General features: G+C 35.3%; 1 protein-coding gene across 1 annotated transcript; it reads left to right on the top strand.

The window, feature by feature from the left end:
• The first annotated feature begins 1019 nt into the window (after positions 1-1019).
• Positions 1020-23088, top strand: LOC116892782 (vomeronasal type-2 receptor 116-like). The gene is made up of 6 exons (XM_032894656.1): positions 1020-1216; positions 2263-2504; positions 2870-3684; positions 5035-5262; positions 20085-20208; positions 22169-23088. The coding sequence occupies exons 1-6, from the start codon at positions 1020-1022 to the stop codon at positions 23086-23088; spliced, it is 2526 nt and encodes an 841-aa protein (XP_032750547.1).
• Positions 23089-23427: the final 339 nt, after the last annotated feature.

The following is a 23427-nucleotide window of genomic DNA, read 5'->3' as shown; positions in this document are numbered from 1 at the left end:
ATGTTTTATAACTCAAATAAATATTCAGGTTAATTTATCATTGATATTTATTGGATATGTGAGAGCTAGGTCTTAAATAGTGTTTGAAATGAGTGCACAGATTTAACATTCTATTTGAATGTTGCTGACTATGTAAAATGCCAGAGAACCCACAGGGGCTTCATGACTAGAATGTAAATAAAGAAAATACTTAAAATTAAAAAAATCACATTACCCTTCATGATATATATTGGAAGAAAATAAAATTCTAACAATACAGTAGAATTTTGTAAATGGGTTTTAAAATTATGATAGAATGAGTTTAATAAAAATAGAAATATACATAAGTAAAATTTGTTTTTCTGCTGATCTGGATAGGTTAGAATACAGCAGGTATAAGTACATTTCTATATTGTCAATAATTTTATTTTTCAATATAATGTAAATACATATTTTTTTAGATATTCTGTACCTGTCAATGCTGTAGTATTGCGCATACTGCATTCTAAGTAGATATCCAGTACTTTAAAGATGAGGCTGGTTTTCCTTCTCTGGAGATTTGTGACACAATGGCCAGTATGGAACCTTGACCTCAGGCCTTGTGCATCCTACATGAACCATGAAAGCAGGTCTCAACATAGATCAACTAAGAATATCCATTGACATTATTTAAGGTGTTTATATAAACAGATTTTGAAACAGTCCTGGGATCAAATTTTCTCAAAGTTGAGACTTTCCAGGGACTTTCATTTCCACAAGCACATATGATGCCATTTATCTAGCAATATGATCTTCATCTATATTTATCAAACAAGTTTATCATATGCACAGTGGACATCAGATGAAGCTTCTCAGGAGAGCGTGTCAATGATTCCTCCAGGGGTGATGAAACACCTCTAAAAAAGGAAACATGAATACATATGTAACATCTCCCTTGGCAACAGTGATAATAGTATATGGGGATATATTAGTACCTGTTAGATTTACTGCTCTGTGTGGCACTTCTCTATCCATATTGCCTAGATTCAGAGCAAGAAAATATGTTCATCATGATTTTACTTTTATTATCCCTAAATGTTCCACTTCTAGTGGCTGATTTTTTTCATCCCAGGTGCTTTTGGAGAATGAAGCAGAATGAACACAAGATTAGAAGCCCGGGAACAGGTTGTACCTTCTTTATTGAATCAGTAAAATGGCCTGTGGAGAAAGAGTATTTCAGTCATATTTTCAATACACAGTAAGTGCTTTTGTGTCTCACATGTAAAGGTCATCATAAATATTTCTGAAGACTACTGAGGATTAGGAGCAAAGCAAAACTTTGAGACATTTGTACTGTTTTCACACTGCAAAAAAAAAGCATTCAAAATTCTATTAGAGACTTAATGCTATATTACCACTTTAAATTTACATAGAGTATATTTCTTTCTATCAGCCTCACAATTACAGGAATGAAAGCTGAAAAATATGACAAATCTGGACCTTTATTTGCCTCATAAATCTCTATCCTAGACAGGTTCCATACCATAGTAGGCAATGGTGTCTTACTGAAAGAGTCCCTGTAAATTTTCTTTGACTTATCTTAAGTGTGTTTAGGCAAAGGGCCATAGAGTCTGCTGATATTCCTTCCATCAGAGTGTAGTTTCTAGTACATGTTCTGGGGCCATGAATGTTCAAGACATACCTAGCTGTGGGCCTTCTTTCTCTCTCTCTCTCTCTCTCTCTCTCTCTCTCTCTCTCTCTCTCTCTCTCTCTCCATATATATATATATATATATGTATATATATATATATATATATATATATATATGTGTGTGTGTGTGTGTTATATTCAGTTACGTTCTTAAATTTCCTCCATGTGGTGCCTAATTATGTACTGAGGCAGCATCAACAATTTAACTAAGGGATCTGTCCAATGTGAATTTCATATTTTGATCTATACAAATTCATTGCATTTAAGGTTTTACAAAGTCCAGGTTATTCTTTTTTTAATTCTCTCTTTAGAATAAAGAAACAATGTATGGTATTGACTCTAAGGGATGCAATTGCACTAATTGAAAAGTGATGCTATTAGTAATAGTGATGACATCTCATTTATGAGAAATGACCTTTCATGAATATTTCAAGATTTTATAAACTTTGAGCTTCTATTTTCATCTCAACAATATTATACAGATTGTTTCAATATTTATGTGGACAAAACAATCTAGAGCAGGATTGTCCTTTTGTTGACTGCAAATGATTTCTCTAAATATCTGACAATTGAAAACACTGTAACCTTTTACAGAACACCTTCTGAAAACCTCAAGTATGCTCTGGCTTTGGCTTTTTCTATATATGAAATCAACAGGAACCCTGATATTTTGCCAAATATGTCTCTAATATTTGCATTCTCAAGAGACACTTGTGATTGGGAATCCCAATTAAATGGTGTCATTCATAAGAGTTTACAAACTCACAATATTCTGCCTAATTATAGCTGTAAGGAATTCAACAAGTGTCCAATGGCACTTACAGGACTAAATTGGACATCGACCCTTAAACTTCATACAATCCTAAACAACTTCATATCTCAGCAGGTAAGTAGCACACGTGTGTGTGTGTGTGTGTGTGTGTGTGTGTGTGTGTGTGTGTGGTGTGTGCACACATACAATTATTGGTAGGAATTCAATCATGAAATCATATATCTGTGCCAGCATGACCTTACTAAGCTTGGGATAATCTATGTAGATCAAGGGTAATATTTCAGAGAATGACATAGGTTCCACTTTCCCTTATATAAAATAAAAATGAGGGAGGAAATAATAGATAGTTGAGATTTCTAGAACTGTGCAGGAAAAACATGTTTACAAGTTCTAAGAATTCATTTTGTCTCATGCTCCTTCCTATGTTCTAGTTCCTTCAGCTTACTTATGGACCCTTTCATCCTGTCTTGAGGGATAATGAAAAATTTCCATATCTATATCAGATGGCCTCTGATGATACACCTCTAGCCCTTGCTCTGGTCTCCTTCATAATTCATTTCGGTTGGAACTGGGTAGGGTTGGCCATCTCAGACAATGATCAAGGTACCCAATTTCTCTCCTATTTGAGAAGAGAGATGGAAAAAAGTTCAGTCTGCTTTGCATTTATCAACATGATCCCAGTGAATATGCATTTATACATGTCAAGAGCTGAAATGCATTACAACCAAATCATGACATCATCCACAAATGTTGTTATCATTTATGGTGACACAGACAGTACTTTAGCTGTGAGTTTTAGAATGTGGGAATCTCGAGGCCTACAGAGAGTATGGGTTACCACCTCAAAGTGGGCTCTCACTCATAGTAAGAAAGACTTCACATTTGATAACTTATATGGCAGTTTTGCTTTGGGGCAACACCATGGTGAGATTTCTGGTTTTAAAAATTTTGTTCAGACATTGAACCCTGTCAAATACTCAGATGAATTTCTGGTAAAGCTGCAGTGGATGAACTTTAACTGTGAAGTCTCAGCATCTAAGTGTAAGACACTGAAAAACTGTTCATCTAATCACTCACTGGAATGGCTTATGATACATACTTTTGACATGGCCTTTATTGAATGGAGTTATGACATATACAATGCTGTATATGCTTTTGCCCATGCACTCCATGAGATGACTTTTCAAAAGTTTAATAATATGCCCAAAAACAATGTCAAAGATTACAATTATAGATGCAAGAAGGTAGTGTTTCTACTCTTACATGATATTTAGTTTTATAAATGCCATAGTTTTAAGAAACCAATAGAAACCAAATCCAAGTGTGCTAGAAAATATTTCCAAAATGCAAATAATTTTTACTGAGAAAGTAAATCTAGATATTGGTATATACCTGTAATATTAAGAGACTGGATTTGAAGGCATAATGTGTTGTTATAGACTTTGTATCTGTTACAAATTACCTGAATATCATCATATATGTGTTAATACAGAAAACATATAGAGTCCATCCCATCCACAAGAGTCCTCTCAATGATTAATTCTTGTTCATTAATTCTCAAATAGATTCTTATCACTGAAGGGGATGGCTTTAATTAGAGTTCCCAAAACATGATGTTACAATCTAGGCTGTGGATTCACTTGGTGTCTGAGAGAACCTAGACATAAAATAGTGCTAGTATTCAACTCATTGCATTCCTTTGTGGTCATGTGTGTGAATGTATATTTCTCATTGCATATTTTTATTTTTCTGTGAATCTTTATGTCTGTGTGAATATCTATACCTATACCTATATTTAGATATAGATGATATACATATAGTAGGAGAAATACAGAAAGATATATAGAGAAATATATGAAGATATACAGAGAGATGGATTGTTTATAGTTTTTTTAACCTTCTATCTATCTATATATGACAGTTAACATAAGTTTGTTTCCATTTATTTTCTGTATGCTAGATTTCATCAATATTTATATTCCTGTATATAATTATTCATACACATGTCTGCATGTACCTGTGCATTTTGTGTGTTTTTGTGTATGTTCTTTCACATTTTTCTTTTTGTCTGTGTGTGAGATCATAAAATTTTGTGTGTGTTAGAGTCACTTTGTGTGGGTGTCAGTACATGTCCACATCTACCTATGAATATATCTTTGTTCATGTGTTTCTCTCTCTGTGTATACCTGAGTATGTGTTTTTGTGTATCTGTTTGACATTTAGATGAATATTCTGTCTCTGTGTGCAGCTGTATTTTCACATCTGTGGTTGGCCATGTATGTGTATGTTTTTGTAAATAACTGTGTGATTCTACTATTTGTGTATCTCTCATGGACACAACTCTGTCTGTTTCATGTGTCTTTATTTTCATATTACGCACATATTTGCTGTCTATATGCATGCTTATGCTTGATTGATAATGTCCTCTTAGAGAACTAAAATAACAAGAACATTATCATTTGTACATCTCTTTAATTTCACTGAAAAAATTCACCTGCATATTGTCAATAAAGTAGCCTTTAAAATGAAACAAAAATATATTTTCTTGCTATAACAAAGAAAGTATACTCTATAGTATGTTGCATGTCTTTCAGCTGTGTTCCTTTTTGAGGAAGACCCCCTTCACTAATCCTGTTGGAGACAGAGTGAATATGAACCAAAGAAACAAATTGAAGGAAGAGTATGACATTTTCTACATTTGGAATTTCCCACAGAGCCTTGGACTTAAAGTTAAAATAGGAATGTTTAGTCCATATTTTCCAAAAGGTCAACAGCTACGTTTATCTGAAGATATAATCAAGTGGGCAAAAGGAAGTACACAGGTAAGTTCAGAAATTGTACTAATTTAAATTGTACTGACAAATGTGTGCATCCAACCTTCCTTAAAAATGGTGAGAAACTAATTTTTAGCATCTTAAACTATGTTTAGTTTTTCATGTTTTAGGTAACTTTTTAATAATTCATTGAGGATTTCCAACATGCATACAATATATTTGTATGATATCAAAACTTTTTTCCTGCATTTAATACTAACTTAACTTTTATAAAACAGTGTGATATTATATTCATTATAATGAGCAATATTCTATTATGTTCTATTAGTCCCAATTATTACTACTACGGGGTGATGTCCAGTCTTTTTTTTCTTTTTTTACAAAAATCTTTAATGGTTTTACAAGGGATTAAGTCACTCACTCCAATTATTCCAGCTGAGCCAGAAAACAACATCATTGTTTATCAACCAATAAAAATATGTGTTTGCTATCAACATTTATGATAAATTATAGAAAATTCATTTCAACTTCTCTATTTGATATTGTCAGCAAATTTTACACAATCACTACATAATTTCTGATTTCCAGCTATTAGTACAGGATGTGAAAATTGAGTACACGTGATATCAAATCAATTCAAACTGATTGTTAGTTTGTTCTCTTTATTTTTTTATCAATAAGATTTTATATCAGTAAATTCTCGCCCCACAAAATGTCCACACAACAAACTCAGCCAATTGATACTGATATAAACTGCCCACCCAGACACAACAAATTGTCTGGTAATAATCCATCCCTTATAAGATATTCATAACTACCTGTGGCTATTAAATCCACACGGGGCTGGTTCATTCTTCTCCTCCCCCTCTTTGTTTCTTTTCCTTTATCTCCTCACTCTTCTGCCTTTCAAAAACTATGCCCCTGCCTTTATTTTTCATTGCCCAATCACAGACCTTGTCTTAGCTTGGGCTTGACCTCACGTGCATATAAATAACAACCCACACTACCCTGTGTTGTTTGGAAAATTATAAACCTCTTTTTTTTTCAGGACGAATCTTTCTTTTTTTTATTTTTTTTATTAACTTGAGTATTTCTTATTTACATTTCCAGTGTTATTCCCTTTCCCGGTTTCTGGGCCAACATCCCCCTAAGCCCTCCCACTCCCCTTCTTTATGGGTGTTCCCCTCCCCATCATCCCCCCCATTGCCGCCCTCCCCCCAACAATCACGTTCACTGGGGGTTCAGTCTTAGCAGGATCAAGGGCTTCCCCTTCCACTGGTGATCTTACTAGGATATTCATTGCTACCTATGAGGTCAGAGTCACAGTCAGTCCATGTATAGTCTAGGTAGGGGCTTAGGCCCTGGAAGCTCTGGTTGGTTGGCATTGTTGTTCATATGGGGTCTCAAGCACCTTCAAGCTCTTCCAGTTCTTTCTCTGATTCCTTTAGCAGGGGTCCTGTTCTCAGTTCAGTGGTTGGCTGCTGGCATTCGCCTCTGTATTTGCTGTATTCTGGCTGGGTCTCTCAGGAGAGATTTACATCCGGTTCTCGTCAGCCTGCACTTCTTTGCTTCATCCATCTTGTCTAATTGGGTGGTTGTATATGTATGGGCCACATGTGGGGCAGACTCTGAATGGGTATTCCTTCTGTCTCTGTTTTAATCTTTGCCTCTCTATTCCCTGCCAAGGGTATTCTTGTTCCCCTTTTAAAGAAGGAGTGAAGCATTCAAATTTTGATCATCCGTCTTGTGTTTCATGTGTTCTATGCATCTAGGGTAATTCAAGCATTTGGGCTAATAGCCACTTATCAATGAGTGCATATCATGTGTGTTTTTCTGTGATTGGGTTACCTCACTCAGGATTGTATTTTCCAGTTCCAACCATTTGCCTATGAATTTCATAAAGGCATTGTTTTTGAAAGCTGAGTAATATTCCATTGTGTAGATGTACCACTTTTTCTGTGTCCATTCCTCTGTTGAAGGGCATCTGGGTTCTTTCCAGCTTCTGGCTATTATAAATAAGGCTGAGATGAACATAGTGGAGCATGTGTCTTTGTTATATGTTGGGGCATCTTTTGAGTATATGCCCAAGAGACTTATAGCTGGATCCTCAGGTAGTTCAATGTCCAATTATCTGAGGAACCTCCAGACTGATTTCCAGAATGGTTGTACCAGTCTGCAATCCCACCAACAATGGAGGAGTGTTCCTCTTTCTCCACATCCTCGCAGCATCTGCTGTCACCTGAGTTTTTTTTTATCTTAGCCATTCTCACTGGTGTGAGTGAAATCTCAGGGTTGTTTTGATTTGCATTTCCCTTATGACTAAGATGTTGAACATTTCTTTAGGTGTTTCTCAGCCAATCGGCATTCCTCAGCTGTGAATTCTTTGTTTAGCTCTGAACCCCATTTTTTAATAGGGTTATTTGTCTCCCTGCGGTCTAACTTCTTGAGTTCTTTGTATATTTTGGATATAAGCCCTCTATCTGTTGCAGGATTGGTAAAGATCTTTTCCCAATCTGTTGGTTGCTGTTTTGTCCTAACCACAGTGTCCTTTGCCTTACAGAAGCTTTGCAGTTTTATGAGATCCCATTTTTCAATTCTTTTTTTTTTCGGAGCTGGGGATCGAACCCAGGGCCTTGCGCATGCTAGGCAAGTGCTCTACCGCTGAGCTAAATCCCCAACCCCTCCATTTTTCAATTCTTGATCTTAGAACATAAGCCATTGGTGTTTTGTTCAGGAAATTTTTTCCAGTGCCCATGTGTTCGAGATGCTGCCCTAGTTTTTCTTCTATTAGTTTGAGTGTATCTGGTTTGATGTGGAGGTCCTTGATCCACTTGGACTTAAGCTTTTGTACAGGGTGATAAGCATGGATCGATCTGCATTCTTCTACATGTTGACCTCCAGTTGAACCAGCACCATTTGCTGAAAATGCTATCTTTTTCCATTGGATGGTTTTGGCTCCTTTGTCAAAAATCAAGTGACCATAGGTGTGTGGGTTCATTTCTGGATCTTCAATTCTGTTCCATCGGTCTATCTGTCTGTCTCTGTACCAATACCATGCAGCTTGAGTTCAGGGATAGTGATTCCCCCTGAAGTCCTTTTATTGTTGAAGATAGTTTTAGCCATCCTGGGTTTTTTGTTATTCCAGATGAATTTGCAAATTGTTCTGTCTAACTCTTTGAAGAATTGGATTGGTATTTTGATGGGGATTGCATTGAATCTGTAGATCGCTTTTGGTAAAATGACCATTTTTACTATATTAATCCTGCCAATCCATGAGCATGGAGAGATCTTTCCACCTTCTGAGGTCTTCTTCAATTTCTTTCTTCAGAGTCTTGAAGTTCTTATTTTACAGATCTTTTACTTGCTTGGTTAAAGTCACACCGAGGTACTTTATATTTTTGGGTCTATTATGAAGGGTGTCTTTTCCCTAATTTCTTTCTCGGCTTGTTTCTCTTTTGTGTAGAGGAAGGCAACTGATTTATTTGAGTTAATTTTATACCCAGCCACTTTGCTGAAGTTGTTTATCAGCTTTAGTAGTTCTCTCGTGGAGCTTTTGGGATCACTTAAATATACTGTCATATCATCTGCAAATTGTGATATTTTGACTTCTTCTTTTCCAGTGATGTCCAGTCTTATGGTAAACTCTGTAAAAGGATGTTTAAATCTTCCAGTTCTTTGCAAGGACAAACTAAATTCATCATAACCATATCGACGACTTTTATATAACTTTTAAGCCTGTTTAATAACTAGTCTTAAATTTTCAACAACACTAGCTAACCATACATTAACATTTTGTAAGAAATTTAGATACTCCCTGAACCAGAATTTGTGGGTTTTTTCTGTTTCATTATTATTTTTGTATGGGTGATTTTTCTGCATATATATATGTATATATATATATATATATACATATATATATATCTTTGAAACACCTATATGTGCAGTGCATATGGATAGATGAAGAGTTATTCAAATCTCAGGCCATTTTCAAGAGCTTCATGCCATTCAGTGTTACTGGAAATCAAACATGGGTTCTTTTCATGAGTAATATTTTTTTTTGAGAATTTGGACATATCTCCAGGCCTGAATCATAAGTTTTAAATATGGATGCTCACTGAAGTAAACTTGTCTGGTCTTGTTCATTCCTGCATAAGTCTTTCAAATAACGCTGTCTGTGCCTAGTTGCCTTCTCTATATACAGAGAAATTATTAGTAATAAAAACTTGCTTTGAAGGAAATTTGAAAATTAAATGTCTCATATGCATGCTAGGTATAGTACAGGTAAGAATTCTGTTGTGTTTAGTTTGGTTTTTGTCATATTCAAATTGCCCTGTTTCATTTGAAGTAATAACTCATGTTGCTCTGACAGTATGAAATTTAAAGTCTTTATTCTTTCCTCAGTTCCACTGTTAGGGAAAAAAACATAGGAGCTGAAAATAAAGTTACAGAACTGAGTATCCATTTGGAGTGTAGCATTGAAATATCACATGTGTTCTAACCATACCACACATGAGCCTTATAAACATATTCACTGGAAGAATATATTTTTTAAAAATGAAAACAGTGTTCTACTCATATATATTTAAAATACATTGTGAAATCTAATAAATAAAAATGTGAAGACATCATGTTAATATTCCCAAGATCAGAATCATAAATTTAAGTGGATATAGGTTCACTAAGGAACTAAACAATAAATAAAAGAATGATTAAAAAATGGTTTAAAAAATCAGAGGGAAATAATCACCTCTAGTAGAATGCTATGAAAGTGTCAAACTATAATATTATGAGACACTGAGTACAGAAATGGCATAGGTATTCTGTAAAATTATAAAATAAAAATTCATATACATACATATATATGTATGTATGTATGTATATATATATATATATATATATATATATATGTGTGTGTGTGTGTGTGTATATAGAAAAAACAAATAAACCAAATAAATATCTCAGTGAATAGTCTCCCAGAAGTCATGCTCCAAAGTGAGGACAGGATGGCAAGACATGAAGAAAAAGACATGAACAGTAGACAACTCTAACTATGACAAATCATACAACAAGGTAAAAATGAAACTCATAGGTGAACAACAAAGTATTATTAAAGGTCAAATTTAAAATGAATGGGAACAAGTCAAGAAGAACACACTCTATGTATCAAAAGTATATCCATAAAATTGCAGCTGCATATAGCTAAAATAATGTGGGAAGGGTAGAAACCTGTCTAGTTAGAAGCATATCAATAGCAACTTTGAAATAGCAAATACTCAGCTTTTGAAATGAAATAGTGCTTCACCAATTTTTGGTAAAGTTAATTGTGGAACAAGGAGCAGATATGAAAGCTGCAGGAGAGACCCCTGTTCATAGAAAGTCTTGCTCTGGTAAAAGCAGGTTCTACTAGCCTCAATCATTTTCAAATGTAGTTAATTCTTACATTCACCTATTCACTTTACATAATAATAACCATTTACACCTGGTCCTCTGCTTCTATTCTTTCTCCTATCCTTCCCTTCTTTCCCATCCCCTACTTCTTCCTTTATAGTGTTAGAAGAGACAAAAATCCTGGGTCTTATATGCAGCAGGGACACAGACATAGACAATGTCCTCAGAGTCAGCACAGCCCATGTACGTGGTTCCATGCTGCAGTCCAAACCATGAAAATTCCCAAATCTTTAGTAATAACATGTTCCACAGAAATCAACATAGACACTGATACAGTAGGACCATAGACCAGACAGAGCCATCCAGAGCACCATGGATTCTGACATCTCCCTTGCCTCTATGACAATGAAGTTCAATCAGTTCAATGTGGCTCTAGGCAACAGTAGATCCCATGTACCATAGCATAAGACAAGCTAACAACCCAGCCTTAGGGCATCCACATGGCATTTGGTTGTATCACACATAGTTCATGGACATCAATAAAGACAGCATTGGCTGTAGAATCTCAAAACTCCACATATATATTGTGACATCAGTGACCACATATACCTGTAGAGACATTAGCGAAAACAAAACAAAACAAAACAACAACAAAAAAAAACAAAAAAAAACAAACAAAACAGGTATTAGCAAAGACTCTGGGTGCCATAGGACTATAGACCCAGATATGTACCTTGGTAATAGTAATGACTAAACTGCACCAAGACTACAGATAACAGCACAGGCAATTCACATCAATATGGCCACTGGTAGAATTATTGGTTTATTAAAAATTTACATTTTAATCCCGTGTCCTGTGGAGGATCGATGCCACAGAGAATGGAGATGTTAGAGGGTTAAGGTGGCAGTGGGAGTGTAGATGGAGGAAACTCTCTTAGAGGGAAAGTGGAGGTGGTTGTGGAGCAGTGTTTGTATGACCAGGAAGGGTCATAACATTTAAACTATAAACAAATAAAATGATTAAAAACAACAACAACAACAACAACAACAGAAAATAGACGTCCCTTTATGCCCTCCCTAGGGGGATGTATGCAAAAAAAAAAAAAAAACTCTGTTATATACATCAACAGAGCACAGCTATAAAAATGGGAAGGGGACAACATAATGAAATAGAACAGAAAAAAACTAATTAGATCTCATTGATCATTAAGGACATGCCTAAAATAATTCTTGACTAAATATCTACCAATACAAGTCAGTCACACAACTAAAATATCGGTCCCTGTGCCAAAATGACTTCATTTCAAAAATGCACGTGTGGTTCATCATAAGCACAACAGTTAAGTTTAAAATATCCCACAAATAAACTAAAAGATAAAACAAATTATCCAACAGCATGCTCTTAATTCAGTCTAGCATCATTTCAAAATTTAAAAATCAAATATATGACAATGTAGAACACACGTTGCAATAATGATGTTGTCTATGTCAAACCTACTGATGAGGTTGTACTACATGGATGTGAGAATTTTATAAATTTCATTAAAATCAGAAATGAGACCAAGTTTTTTTTTTAGTGTAATGTGTCTTTTTTTTTCTTTTACAGGATATATTTTAAATTACATTTTAAATGTTATCCCCTTTCCCGGTTTCTACTTCAGAAATCTGCTATCCCATCCTGCCTCCCCCTGCTTCTATGAGGGTGCCCCTTCTCCCACCCATCTACTCCCTCACACCCAGCCACTCCCACCCACCTAACCACCCTGACATTCCCCTACACTGGGGCATCAAGTCTTGAAAGGAACAAGAGCCTCTCCTCCCATTGATGCCCAACAAGGCCATATGAACCTGGAGACATAGATCACCGCCTGTGTGCTCTTTAGTTTGTGGATTAGTCCATGGGAGCAGGGGTGGTTTGGTGTTTCTAATTATTTAATATTGTTGCTCTTCCTATGTGATTGCAAACTCCTTCAGCTCCTTCAGTCCTTTCTCTACCTCCTCAATTGGGGACCCCATTCTCAGTACAATGGTTCGCCGAGAGCATCCACCTCTGTATTTGTCAGGCTCTGGCAGAGCCTCTCAGGAGACAGGTATAACAGGCTCCTGTCAGCATGCCCTTCTTGGCATCAGCAATATTGTTTGGCTTTGGTGACTGTATATGAGATGGATCCCCCAGTTGGGCAGTCACTGGATGGCCTTACCTTCAGTCTCTGCTCCAACCTTTGTCTCCATATTTTCTCCTGTGAGCATTTTTCTTCTGGCTTGTAAGAAGATCTGAAGCATCCACACTTTGGTCTTCCTTCCTCTTGAGCTCCATGTGGTTTGTGAATTTTTTTTCTTGCTTATTCTGAACTTTTGGACTAACATCTGTTTATCAGTGAGTACATAACATGTGTGTTATTTTGTGATTGGGTTACCTCACTCAGGATGATATTTCCTAGTTCCATCCATTTGACAAAGAATTTCATGAGGTCATTGTTTATAATAGCTGTATAATATTCTGTTGTGTAAATGTACCACATTTTCTGTACCCATCCTCTGTAGAAGAACATCTGGGCTCTTAACATCTTCTGGCTATAATCAATAAGACTGCTATGGACATACTGGAGCATGTGTCCTTGTTATATGTTGGAACATGATTCAGGTATATGGCCAGGGATAGTATAGCTGGGTCCTCAGCTATATATATAATGAGGGAGTGATCCTCTTCCTCTACATCCTTGCCACAATCTGCTATAACTTGAAATTTTGATCTTAGCAATTTTGACTGGTGTGAGGTAGAATCACAGGGTTGTTTTAATTTGCTTTTCCATGATGACTGTGTTGAAAATTTCTTTAGGTGTTTCTATACCATTTAATATTCCTCAGTTGAGAAATTTTGTTTATTTGTGTACCTCATTTTTAATAGGATTATTTGATTCTCTCAAATCCAAATTCTTGAGTTCTTTGTATATATTGGATATTAGCCCTCTATCTCATGTAAGATTGGTAAAGATGTTTTTCCCAATGTGTTGTTTGCTGTTTTGTCCTAATGAAAGTATCCTTTGACTTACACAAGCTTTGTGATTTTATGAGATCCCATCTTTGGATTTTGGATCATAGAATATAAGTCATTGGTGATCTGTTCAGAAAATTCTCCACTGTGACTATGTGTTCAGGGCTTTCTCTACTTTCTATTCTATTAGTTTCATTGCATCTGGTTTTATGTGTAGGTCCTTGATCCAGTTAGACTTGAGCTTTTTGCAAGGTAAAATGAATGATTCGATTTTGCAGGATTAACGGCTTTTCCTCCTACTGATGCTAGACAATGACATCCTCTGCTACATATGTGACTGGAGCCATGGGTCCTTCCAGGTGTACTCATTGCTTGGAATTATAGACCATGGGAGTTCTGGTGGGGTCTGTTTGGTTGATATTTTTGTTCTTCCTATAGAGTTGCAAACCCCTTCAGCTCCTTCAGTCTTTTCTCCTCCATTGGGGTCCCCTTGTTTTGTCCAGTGGTTAGCTGCCACCATCCTTATCTGTATCATTTGGGGTCTAGCAGATCCATAGAAGCAGGGGGACGTGAAAGAGGTATAGGAAAAGGAGCAAAAGGAATAACATTGGAAATATAAATACCCAACATATCCAAGAAAATTAATATTAAGAAAAACATGGATTGAAAAAAAAAAAGAATGGTTCGATCTACATTCTTCTACCTGCTTACCACCAGTTGAACCAGCACAGTTTAGTGAAAATGCTGTCTTATTACCACTGATGATTTTAGATTCCTTGTCAAAGATCAAGTGGCCATAGATTTGTGAGTTCATTACTGTATCTTCAATTGATCTACCCACCATTCTCATTACCAACAACATACAGATTTTATCACTATCAATCTTTAATATAGCTGGAAGATAGGGATGGTGGTCCCCTCAGAAGTTCTCTTAATTTTGAGGATAGTTTTGGCTATTGTGTGTTTTCTGTTCTTTCAAAAGAAATTTGCAAATTTCTCTTTGGATGGGATTGCATTGATATATAGGTTGCTTTCAGCAAGATGACTATTTTTACTATATTAATCTTGCCAATCCATGAGCATGTGACATCTTTCCATCTTCTGAGAACTTCTTCAGTTTTTTTTTTTCAAAGACTTGAAATATTTGTCATACAGACTTTTCACTTGCTTGGTTATAGTCACACCAAGGTATTTTATGTTATTTTTGACTATCATGAAAGGTACCATTTTCCTAATTTTGAGTTAATTTTATATCCAGCCACTTTGTTGAAGTTGTTTATTAGCTGTAGTAGTTTTCTGGTATAATTTTTGGAGTCATTTAAGTATACTATCATATTATCTGCAGATAGTGATATTTTTTCCAATTTGTGACATTTTTCCTACTATTTTCTCTAACTTTTTGGGTAGGGCTTCAGGTAGTATATTGAGTAGGTAAGGAGAGAGTGGGCAGCAAAGTCCAGTCCCTGATTTTAGTGGGATTATTTCAAGTTTTTCTCCATTTAGCTTGATATTGGGTATCGGTTTGCTCTATATTGCTTTTAAAAGCTTTAGGTGTGGGCCTTGAATTCCTGATCTTTCCAAGACTTTTATCATAAAGGGGTATTGAATTTTGTCAAATGCTTTCTCAGTATCTACTGAGATGGTCATATATTTTTTATTCTTTGAGTTTGTTTATATAGTGGATTACATTTATGGATATTTGAATATTGAACCATCCTTGCATACCTTGGGTGAAGCCTACCTGATCATGATTGATGACCCTTTTGATGTGTTCTTTGATTCTGTTTGTGAAAATTTTATTGAGTTTTTTGGCATTGATATGTATAGGGGAAATTGATCTGAAGATTTCTTTCCTTGTTGAGTCCTTGTGTGGTTTAGTTATAAGTGTAATTGTTGCTTCATAGAACAAATTTGGTAGTGTTCCTTCTGTTTCTATTTTGTGAAATAGTTTGGACATATTCATATTAAGTAAGCTGTGAAGGTATGGTAGAATTCTGCACTAAACCTATCTAGTCTAGCATGGGGCTCTTTCTTTCTTTCTTTCTTTCTTTCTTTCTTTCTTTCTTTCTTTCTTTCTTCCTTCCTTCCTTCCTTCCTTCCTTTCTTTCTTTCTTTCTTTCTTTCTTTCTTTCTTTCTTTCTTTCTTTCTTTCTTCCTTTCTTTCTTCTTTCCTTCCTTCCTTTCTTTCTTTCCTTTCTTTCTTTTTTCTTTCTTTTCTTTCTTTCTTTCTTTCTTTCTTTCTTTCTTTCTTTCTTTCTTGTTGGAAAACTTCTTTTAGTGATTGCTTCTACTTCTTTGGGAGTTACGGAACTGTTTTTAGGTTTATTTGACACTGATTTAACTTTGGTACCTGATATCGGTCTAGAAAATGGTCCATTTCATCCAGGTGTTCCAGTTTTGTTGAGTATAGGTTTTGTGTGAGACTCCAAGGATATTTTGGTTTTCCTCAGTAACTGTTGTTATGTCTTTCTTTTTATTTCTGATATTACTATCTTGGATATGTTCTTTGTGACCTCTGGCTGGTCTGGCTAAGGGTTAGTCTATCTTGTTGATTTTTTTCAATGAACCAGCTCTTGATTTTGTTGATATGTTGTATAGTTATTTTTGTTTCTACTTGTTTGATTTCAGGCATGAGTTTGATTATTTCCTGTTATCTACTCCTTTTAGGTATCTTTGCTCCATTTTGGTCTACAGTTTTGAAGTGTGCTGTCAAGCCTCTAGTGTATGCTCTCTCAATTTTCATTTTACAGGCACTCAGAGCTATGAGTTTTCCTCTTAGCACTGCTTTCGATGTGCCCCCATAAGTTTCAGTATGCAGTGCCTTCATTTTCATTAAATTTAAGAACTGTTTAATTTCTTTCTTTATTTCTTCCTTGACAAAATTATCATTTAGTGCAGCAGTGTTCATCACCCATGTATATGTGGGATTTCTGTCATTTTTGTTGTTATTGAAGACTATCCTTAGTCTCTGGTGATCTGATAGGATGCATAGAATTATTTCAATCTTCTTACATCTGCAGAAGCCTGTTTTTGACCAATTATATGGTAAATTTTGTAGAAAGTACCATGAGGTGCTGAAAAAAAAGGTATATTCTTTTGCATTAGGATATCATGTTCTAAGTCCATTAAATCCATTTGGTTCAAAACAGTTGTTAGTTTCACTGTATCTTTGCTTAGTTTCTACTTCCATGATCTATTCATTGAAGATAGTGGTGTGTTGATATCTCCTACTAGGATTGTGTGTGGTACAATGTGTGCTTTGAGCTTTAGTAAAGTTCCTTTAATAAATGTTGTTGGCTTTGTATTTGGAGCATATTTGTTCAGAATTGAGAGTTTATCTTTGTACATTTTTATTTGAATGAGTATGAAGTGTCCTTCCTTATCTGTTAAGTTAATTTTCGGTTGAAAGTTGAATTTGTTTGATATTTAAATGGCTATTTCAGCTTGTTACTTGGGACTATTTGTTAGGAAAATTTTCCCCAGCCTTTTTCTCTTAGATAGTGTCTGTCTTTGTGACTGAGGTGCTTTCCTTATATGCAGCAAAATGCATCATCCTGTTTAAACATCTAGTCTGTTTATGTCTTTCTTCTTGGGGAATTGAGTTTATTGATGTTGAGAGACATTAGGGACCAATAATTGTTGTTTCCTATAATTTTTGTTGTTAGAGGTAGAATTATGTTTGTGTCACTATTTTCTTTGGAGTTAGTTGAAAGATTACTTTCTTGCTTTTTCTGTGGTATAGTTTTCTTTCTTGTGTTGGAGTTTTTCTCCTATAATATATTGTAGTGCTCAATTTGTGGAAATATATTGTGTAAATTTGGTTTTGTCATGGTTTCTCCATCTATGTTCATTGAGAGTTTTGCTGAGTATAGTATCCTAGGCTGGCATTTGTGTTCTCTTGGGGTCTGTCGGACATCTTCCCCAGATCTTCTTGCTTTCATAGTCTGTTTTAAAAAGCTTGGTGCAATTCTCATAGATCTGTTTTTATATGTTAATTGAACTTTTTTCCCTTACCTCTTTTCATATATTTATTTGTTTAGTGCATTTACTGGTTTGACTATTATATGATGGGAGGAATTTCTCTTCTGATCCAATATATTTGGAGTTCTGTAGGCTTCTTGTATGCTTATAGGCATCTGTTTCATTAGGTCATGGAAGTTTTCTTCAATAATTTTGTTGAAGATACTTACTGGCCATTTAATTTAGGAATCTTCATTCTCTTCTATACTTATTATCGTTAGGTTTGATCTTCTCATTGGGCACTGGATTTCCTGGATGTGTTGGTTTAGCATCTTTTTGCATTTTGCATTTCCTTTGACTGTTGTATCAATGTTTTTTATGGTATCTTATGCCCCTGTGATTCTCTCTTTTATCATTGTATTCTGTTGGTGATGCTTGCATCTACGACTCCTGATCTCTTTCCTAGATTTTCTACTTCTAGGTTTGTCTCCCTTTGTGATTTGTTTATTGCTTCTATTTCCACTTTCAGATTCTGGATGGTTTTATGCAATTCTTTCACCTGTTTGATTGTATTTTCCTGCTGTAATTTCTTAATGGATTTTTGTGTTTCTCTTTAAATGCTTCTATCTGTTCACCTGTGTTATTCTGTATTTCTTTAAGAGAGTTATTTATGCCTTTCTTAAAGCCCTCTAGCACCATCATGTAATGTGGTTTCCAATCAGAATCTTGCTTCTCAGATGTGTTGGTGTATCCAAGACCTGCTGTAGTGGGAGAACTGTGTTCTAAAGATGCCAAGTAGTCTTGATTTCTGTTGCTTAGGTTCTTGCACTTGCATCTTGCTCTCTGGTTTTCTCTGGTGTTAGCTGGTCTTCCTGTCTCTAACAGTGGCTTGATCTTCCTGTAAATCTCTGTGTCAGCACTCCAGGGAGACCAGCTCTCTCCTGGTGGGATCTGGATAGGAGAGCTCTGGCATATGGTCAGCTTCAGGTACAGACAGAAACTGGAAGGATCCTGTCCCAGACTGCTCCTTTGCTCCTGCATCCTTAGGGCTCCATACTTATCCCTCAGAGAAGTGGTAGTCTTACCTGTGCTCTCAGGTATGTCAGCACTCTTGGGAATCCAGCTCTCTCGCAGCTAGATCTTCATAAAGAGAGTTGTGGCACTGTGTCAGCTCTGAGCTATGGCACATGTATTTAATCTATTTTCTTTGAACTATGAGTCTGGAGAATCTCTCTGCATTGGTTGTCATTCAGAATTTTGAATTAACTGTACTCAAACTGGGATGAAATGGGTAATGTACCTTAAATGAGATAGGCAGAGTATGGACAAGGAAATGTATGTTTGTAACTTGTCCTCAACATAGTATTTAAAAATCTTAGTAAGTGTGAAAATGAATTAAAAAATTAAAAACAGTAAAAGAAGGAAAGTCTACTCCCATAATCTATAAACACAGTTGTAGTCTAATACTACAAAGGGAAAGCTTTTTCAACAACAACAAAGACAAGAAAAACAAAAGAATTGTGGTTAGTCATATTTCTGGAGAACATGAGATAAATCTGTGGATAACTGACTCTGTAATTGCAATATTAACCTAACAAAAACAAAGAATGCAACTTCAGCATGCAGATATCAGCAAAAATTCAATGCAGTATATAGATACCCATGATGAGATTCATTGTAAAACCAAGATTTTTTTAATTTAAGAAATGCTTGTATTAACTTTAAGCAATCTAAATCTTCCTCAGGGTTTTACATGATTTGCAGTCTCCGTAAATTTTATTTTTTTACCTCAGGAAAACCTCAATCTACCTTCTCACTATACAACAACCCTGTACCTGCTAACCACAATTATTTTAGGGGCTGGTTATATGCTTCTGTTTCCTGTGTTCACTTAGTTTGGTTAGGTTTTTTGTTCTAATGTTGTTGTGGTTACTTTGCTTATCTGATACTTGAGGCCTTATTTACCCCACTTTGTATGTTGCTGGTACAAAACAGTAATTATAAGCAAAGTGATGAGGAAAAGATTGATTTGGGACAAGGGAAGAAAGGGCATGGAAAATGTGACTGAAGTATAGTCATTCAAAAAACTTTGCTTACTGGTTTGTTCTGCATGTTTTCTAATCTACCACTGGCTATACAAGAAACACTGCTCATAATGGGCTGGACATTCCTACATGAATTAAATATTTAAAACTTTCCCTCACATATATGATGACATGCTAGTTTGAGGGAGATAATTTCTCAATTGGGATTCTCTGTGAAATTATACTGTACTTTGTGTTCAGATAACAAGAATTAACTAGAATAACCACCTTAAAACTTCTGTAGAGTTTTCACACAGAATGCTAGCAGGCTTTGTTACTGAATTTCAAGGAATTGAAAAACAGTTAAACTTTTCCTCATTTTTTCCATATGTTGATATGATATACATATATAATATAATTAGTTTATTAATATAATTTGCTAATATAGTTATGGAAGGGGTAAGTAAAACTCTTGTTAGCAGCACATGTCTACTTTTCATTAGATGCCAAGTTCTGTGTGCAGTGATGATTGTGGTCCTGGATTTAGAAAATCAGGAAAGGAAGAAACGGCAGCATGCTGTTTTCATTGCAAACCCTGTCCAGAAAATGAAATTTCTAATGAGACAAGTAAGTATTTCCTGATGCAATAGGTATCAATTGGCTCCCATATTGGAATGCTGAAATGGTCTAAAATGGAAGTTTGAAAATGAAATATATCTCAGTCCTATATCTCAGTCCAAAGTTAGTCATTTTAGGATATAGTAATTTAAAATGTTCTTATTAAGAAAAAAAATTAATTGTTCTATATTTTTAACTCCTTGAAAACTTATAGTAGATGGTATATTCTCAAGTAAATAGTTTTGATAAGAAATCTTTTCTGTCAGTGTACTCTAGTCAAGGTCTTCTCTGGTATTTAATCCTCTCTAAAAATATGTGTAAATCATGACTCCTTAAATATTTACTTATTTCATCTTGATGTATATGCCCTTACATATGTCTATGCATATTTTGTATGTATAGAAGCAAATGGAACACAAAATAAGGCATGTGGTTATGGATAAACAAATCTAAGTCCTCTGAAAGATGAATGAAGTGGGCAAATAATATAGACTCCTTAAATATTTACTTATTTCATCTTGATGTATATGCCCTTACATATGTCTATGCATATTTTGCATGTATAGAAGCAAATGGAACACAAAATAAGGCATATGGTTATGGATAAACAAATGTAAGTCCTCTGAAAGATGAATGAAGTGGGCAAATAATAACTTATAAAACTATCATAAATTCAAGTGAGTACTTCCTTCCCTTAGAGGATATTTTGCATAATAAAAATCATTCTTTTTCTTCAAATATTCAATGTTACATAAAATTTAGAAAACTGATGGTCACTCTTGTCTCATGGTATGAAAACATTAGGGGTCTTCTATTCATTACTATTATATCTAGTGCCAGTTAAAATTTACCACAATGGAACACATTGAACTTGTTTTATCCCAAAAGAAATTAACCATAGATTTCAAACGCCATTGGCACTAGAATAGACCATGTTAGTCAAATACCTATTTAGTCAAGATGAAATAAATGCAAATTACAGGCATGTAATTTTCCTGCTCCTTTTGGTGCCAGCCTATATAACTGAAGAGACATCCTAAAAGTACATTTATTGCCAGTAAGATAAATTAGCAGTTAAATCCCCTTCCACTAAGTATGATATTGTAGGTTTATTTCCAGAACCCATCAAATAGTAAGCGTTAACCAACTCCTATATGTTGCTTTGTAATATTCATGCAGTTATACATTAAACACAAAGATAAATAATTCAACATGGCTGTTTGGAGGCATGCAACATTGGTGATGTGAAGCAAACTCAAGTATTCTCCAAGAGCCAAACATTCTGCTCACAACCAACCTAAATTCCTAAGCCCTTAAACAGCAACAACAACAACAACAACAACAACAACAACGACAACAACAAATAACTGCTCTCCACAAATGTACTGTTCCATGTAAAAGATTTCTAATCTTGAATGTAAATTATCCCTTATTGCAGTCATTCAACAATTCAGTGAAACGGCAATCAGATTTCCTACACACACAATGGTGGTAATTACAGAGCACTTTACCTTCGGGAATTGGCTTACTGCCTTTTTATGAAAAGGCCTTACAAGATGATGTTGCTACAGTAATAAGAGGAAAATACTTAGAATGATTTTTTTAAAATTATTTTTGCAGTTACAAATATCAGTACTATATTTGGACAGAGTTCAAGTCTCAGTCTTAACCTCATTCTTTCCCCATATAAACCAAATCATTCTCAAGTTAACAGTAACTTTTGTTACTTTTTCTTGTAATCACACTCATAAATATACACACTCATGATAAATGATTTCAACAATATAGTGAAATAGGCAAAAAATATTTTGCTATAATTAAAAACGGATTCAATTATTTTATGTAGCTGTGGTCTTCAATGAATTCTCAGTAACCAGATTCATGTATTGCAACACTTCTATATGCTTAAATGAAATATATTGTCAGTAAAATTGCTGAAGCTGCACTAATATTTTCATTTCTCCATTAGATGTGGATTCATGTGTCCAATGTCCAGAGGATGAATATGCAAACACAGCACAGAATCACTGCATTCCTAAAACTGTTCTATTTCTTAGTTATGAAGAACCATTGGGGATGACACTTTCCTTAATCTCCTTGTGTTTCTCTGCATTCACAACTGTGGTTCTTGGGGTCATTGTAAAGCATCACCGTACTCCCATTGTTAAGGCAAATAACCGCACTCTTACCTACATCTTGCTTATCTCACTCATCTTTTGTTTCCTCTGCCCCTTGCTCTTCATTGGTTATCCAAACTCAGCCACCTGTATCCTGCAACAAGTCACATTTGGAGTTGTATTCACTGTTTCTGTTTCCACTGTGTTGGCCAAAACACTAACTGTCATTCTGGCGTTCAAAGTCACAGCCTCACAAAGAATGATGAAGTACTTTCTTGTTTCACGGGTATCTAACTATATCATTCCCATCTGTACTTTCATTCAAGTTATTGTCTGTGCAGTCTGGCTCGGAGCTTCTCCTCCTTCTGTCGATATTGATGCACAATCTGAGCAAGGCTACATCATTGTTGTATGTCACAAGGGTTCAGTCAATGCCTTTTACTGTGTTCTGGGATACTTGGGTACCCTGGCGTTTGGGAGCTTTACTCTGGCTTTCTTTTCCAGAAACCTTCCTGGTACCTTCAATGAAGCCAAATCTATAACATTCAGCATGCTGGTGTTTTGCAGTGTCTGGGTAACTTTCATCCCTGTTTACCATAGCACCAAAGGCAAGATCATGGTAGCTGTTGAGATCTTCTCCACTCTGTCGTCTAGTGCAGGGATGCTGGGATGCATCTTTATTCCTAAATGTTACACAATATTGTTTAGACCCAAACAAAATTCTTTTGAAATGATTAAGGTAAAATCATCTCCCCATGCCCACATTTCATAAATTCTGAAAAAACATAGTTGGTTCATAATCACCAATGTTTTTTTATTATTTTGCCATACCTATGTGGTTTTGGAATGACTCTCACTATTTCCTCTAATGCTATTGCCCAGCAATACCATGTCTACTTACATTCCCATTGTCTCCTATAATCATCCTCAATGTTCTAAAACAATCTTCCTCTTTTACAGAAGGAGATAATAGAATCCTGATTAATTCTAAGAGTTAGATGAATTCTTTTATGAGTTTAGAGTTGACAGAAATATTTTTATCAACATGTTGTTAGAATATTTCCAAAGATGAACTAATGTCTTTGCAGACATAATCATGGCCTTATTTTAT

This window comes from Rattus rattus, chromosome 2 (genome assembly GCF_011064425.1).
Source record: "Rattus rattus isolate New Zealand chromosome 2, Rrattus_CSIRO_v1, whole genome shotgun sequence".
NCBI classification, from domain to species: Eukaryota; Metazoa; Chordata; class Mammalia; order Rodentia; family Muridae; genus Rattus; species Rattus rattus.
Note: the sequence above shows the minus strand (reverse complement) of the source record. Positions and strands in the feature narration are given on the sequence as shown.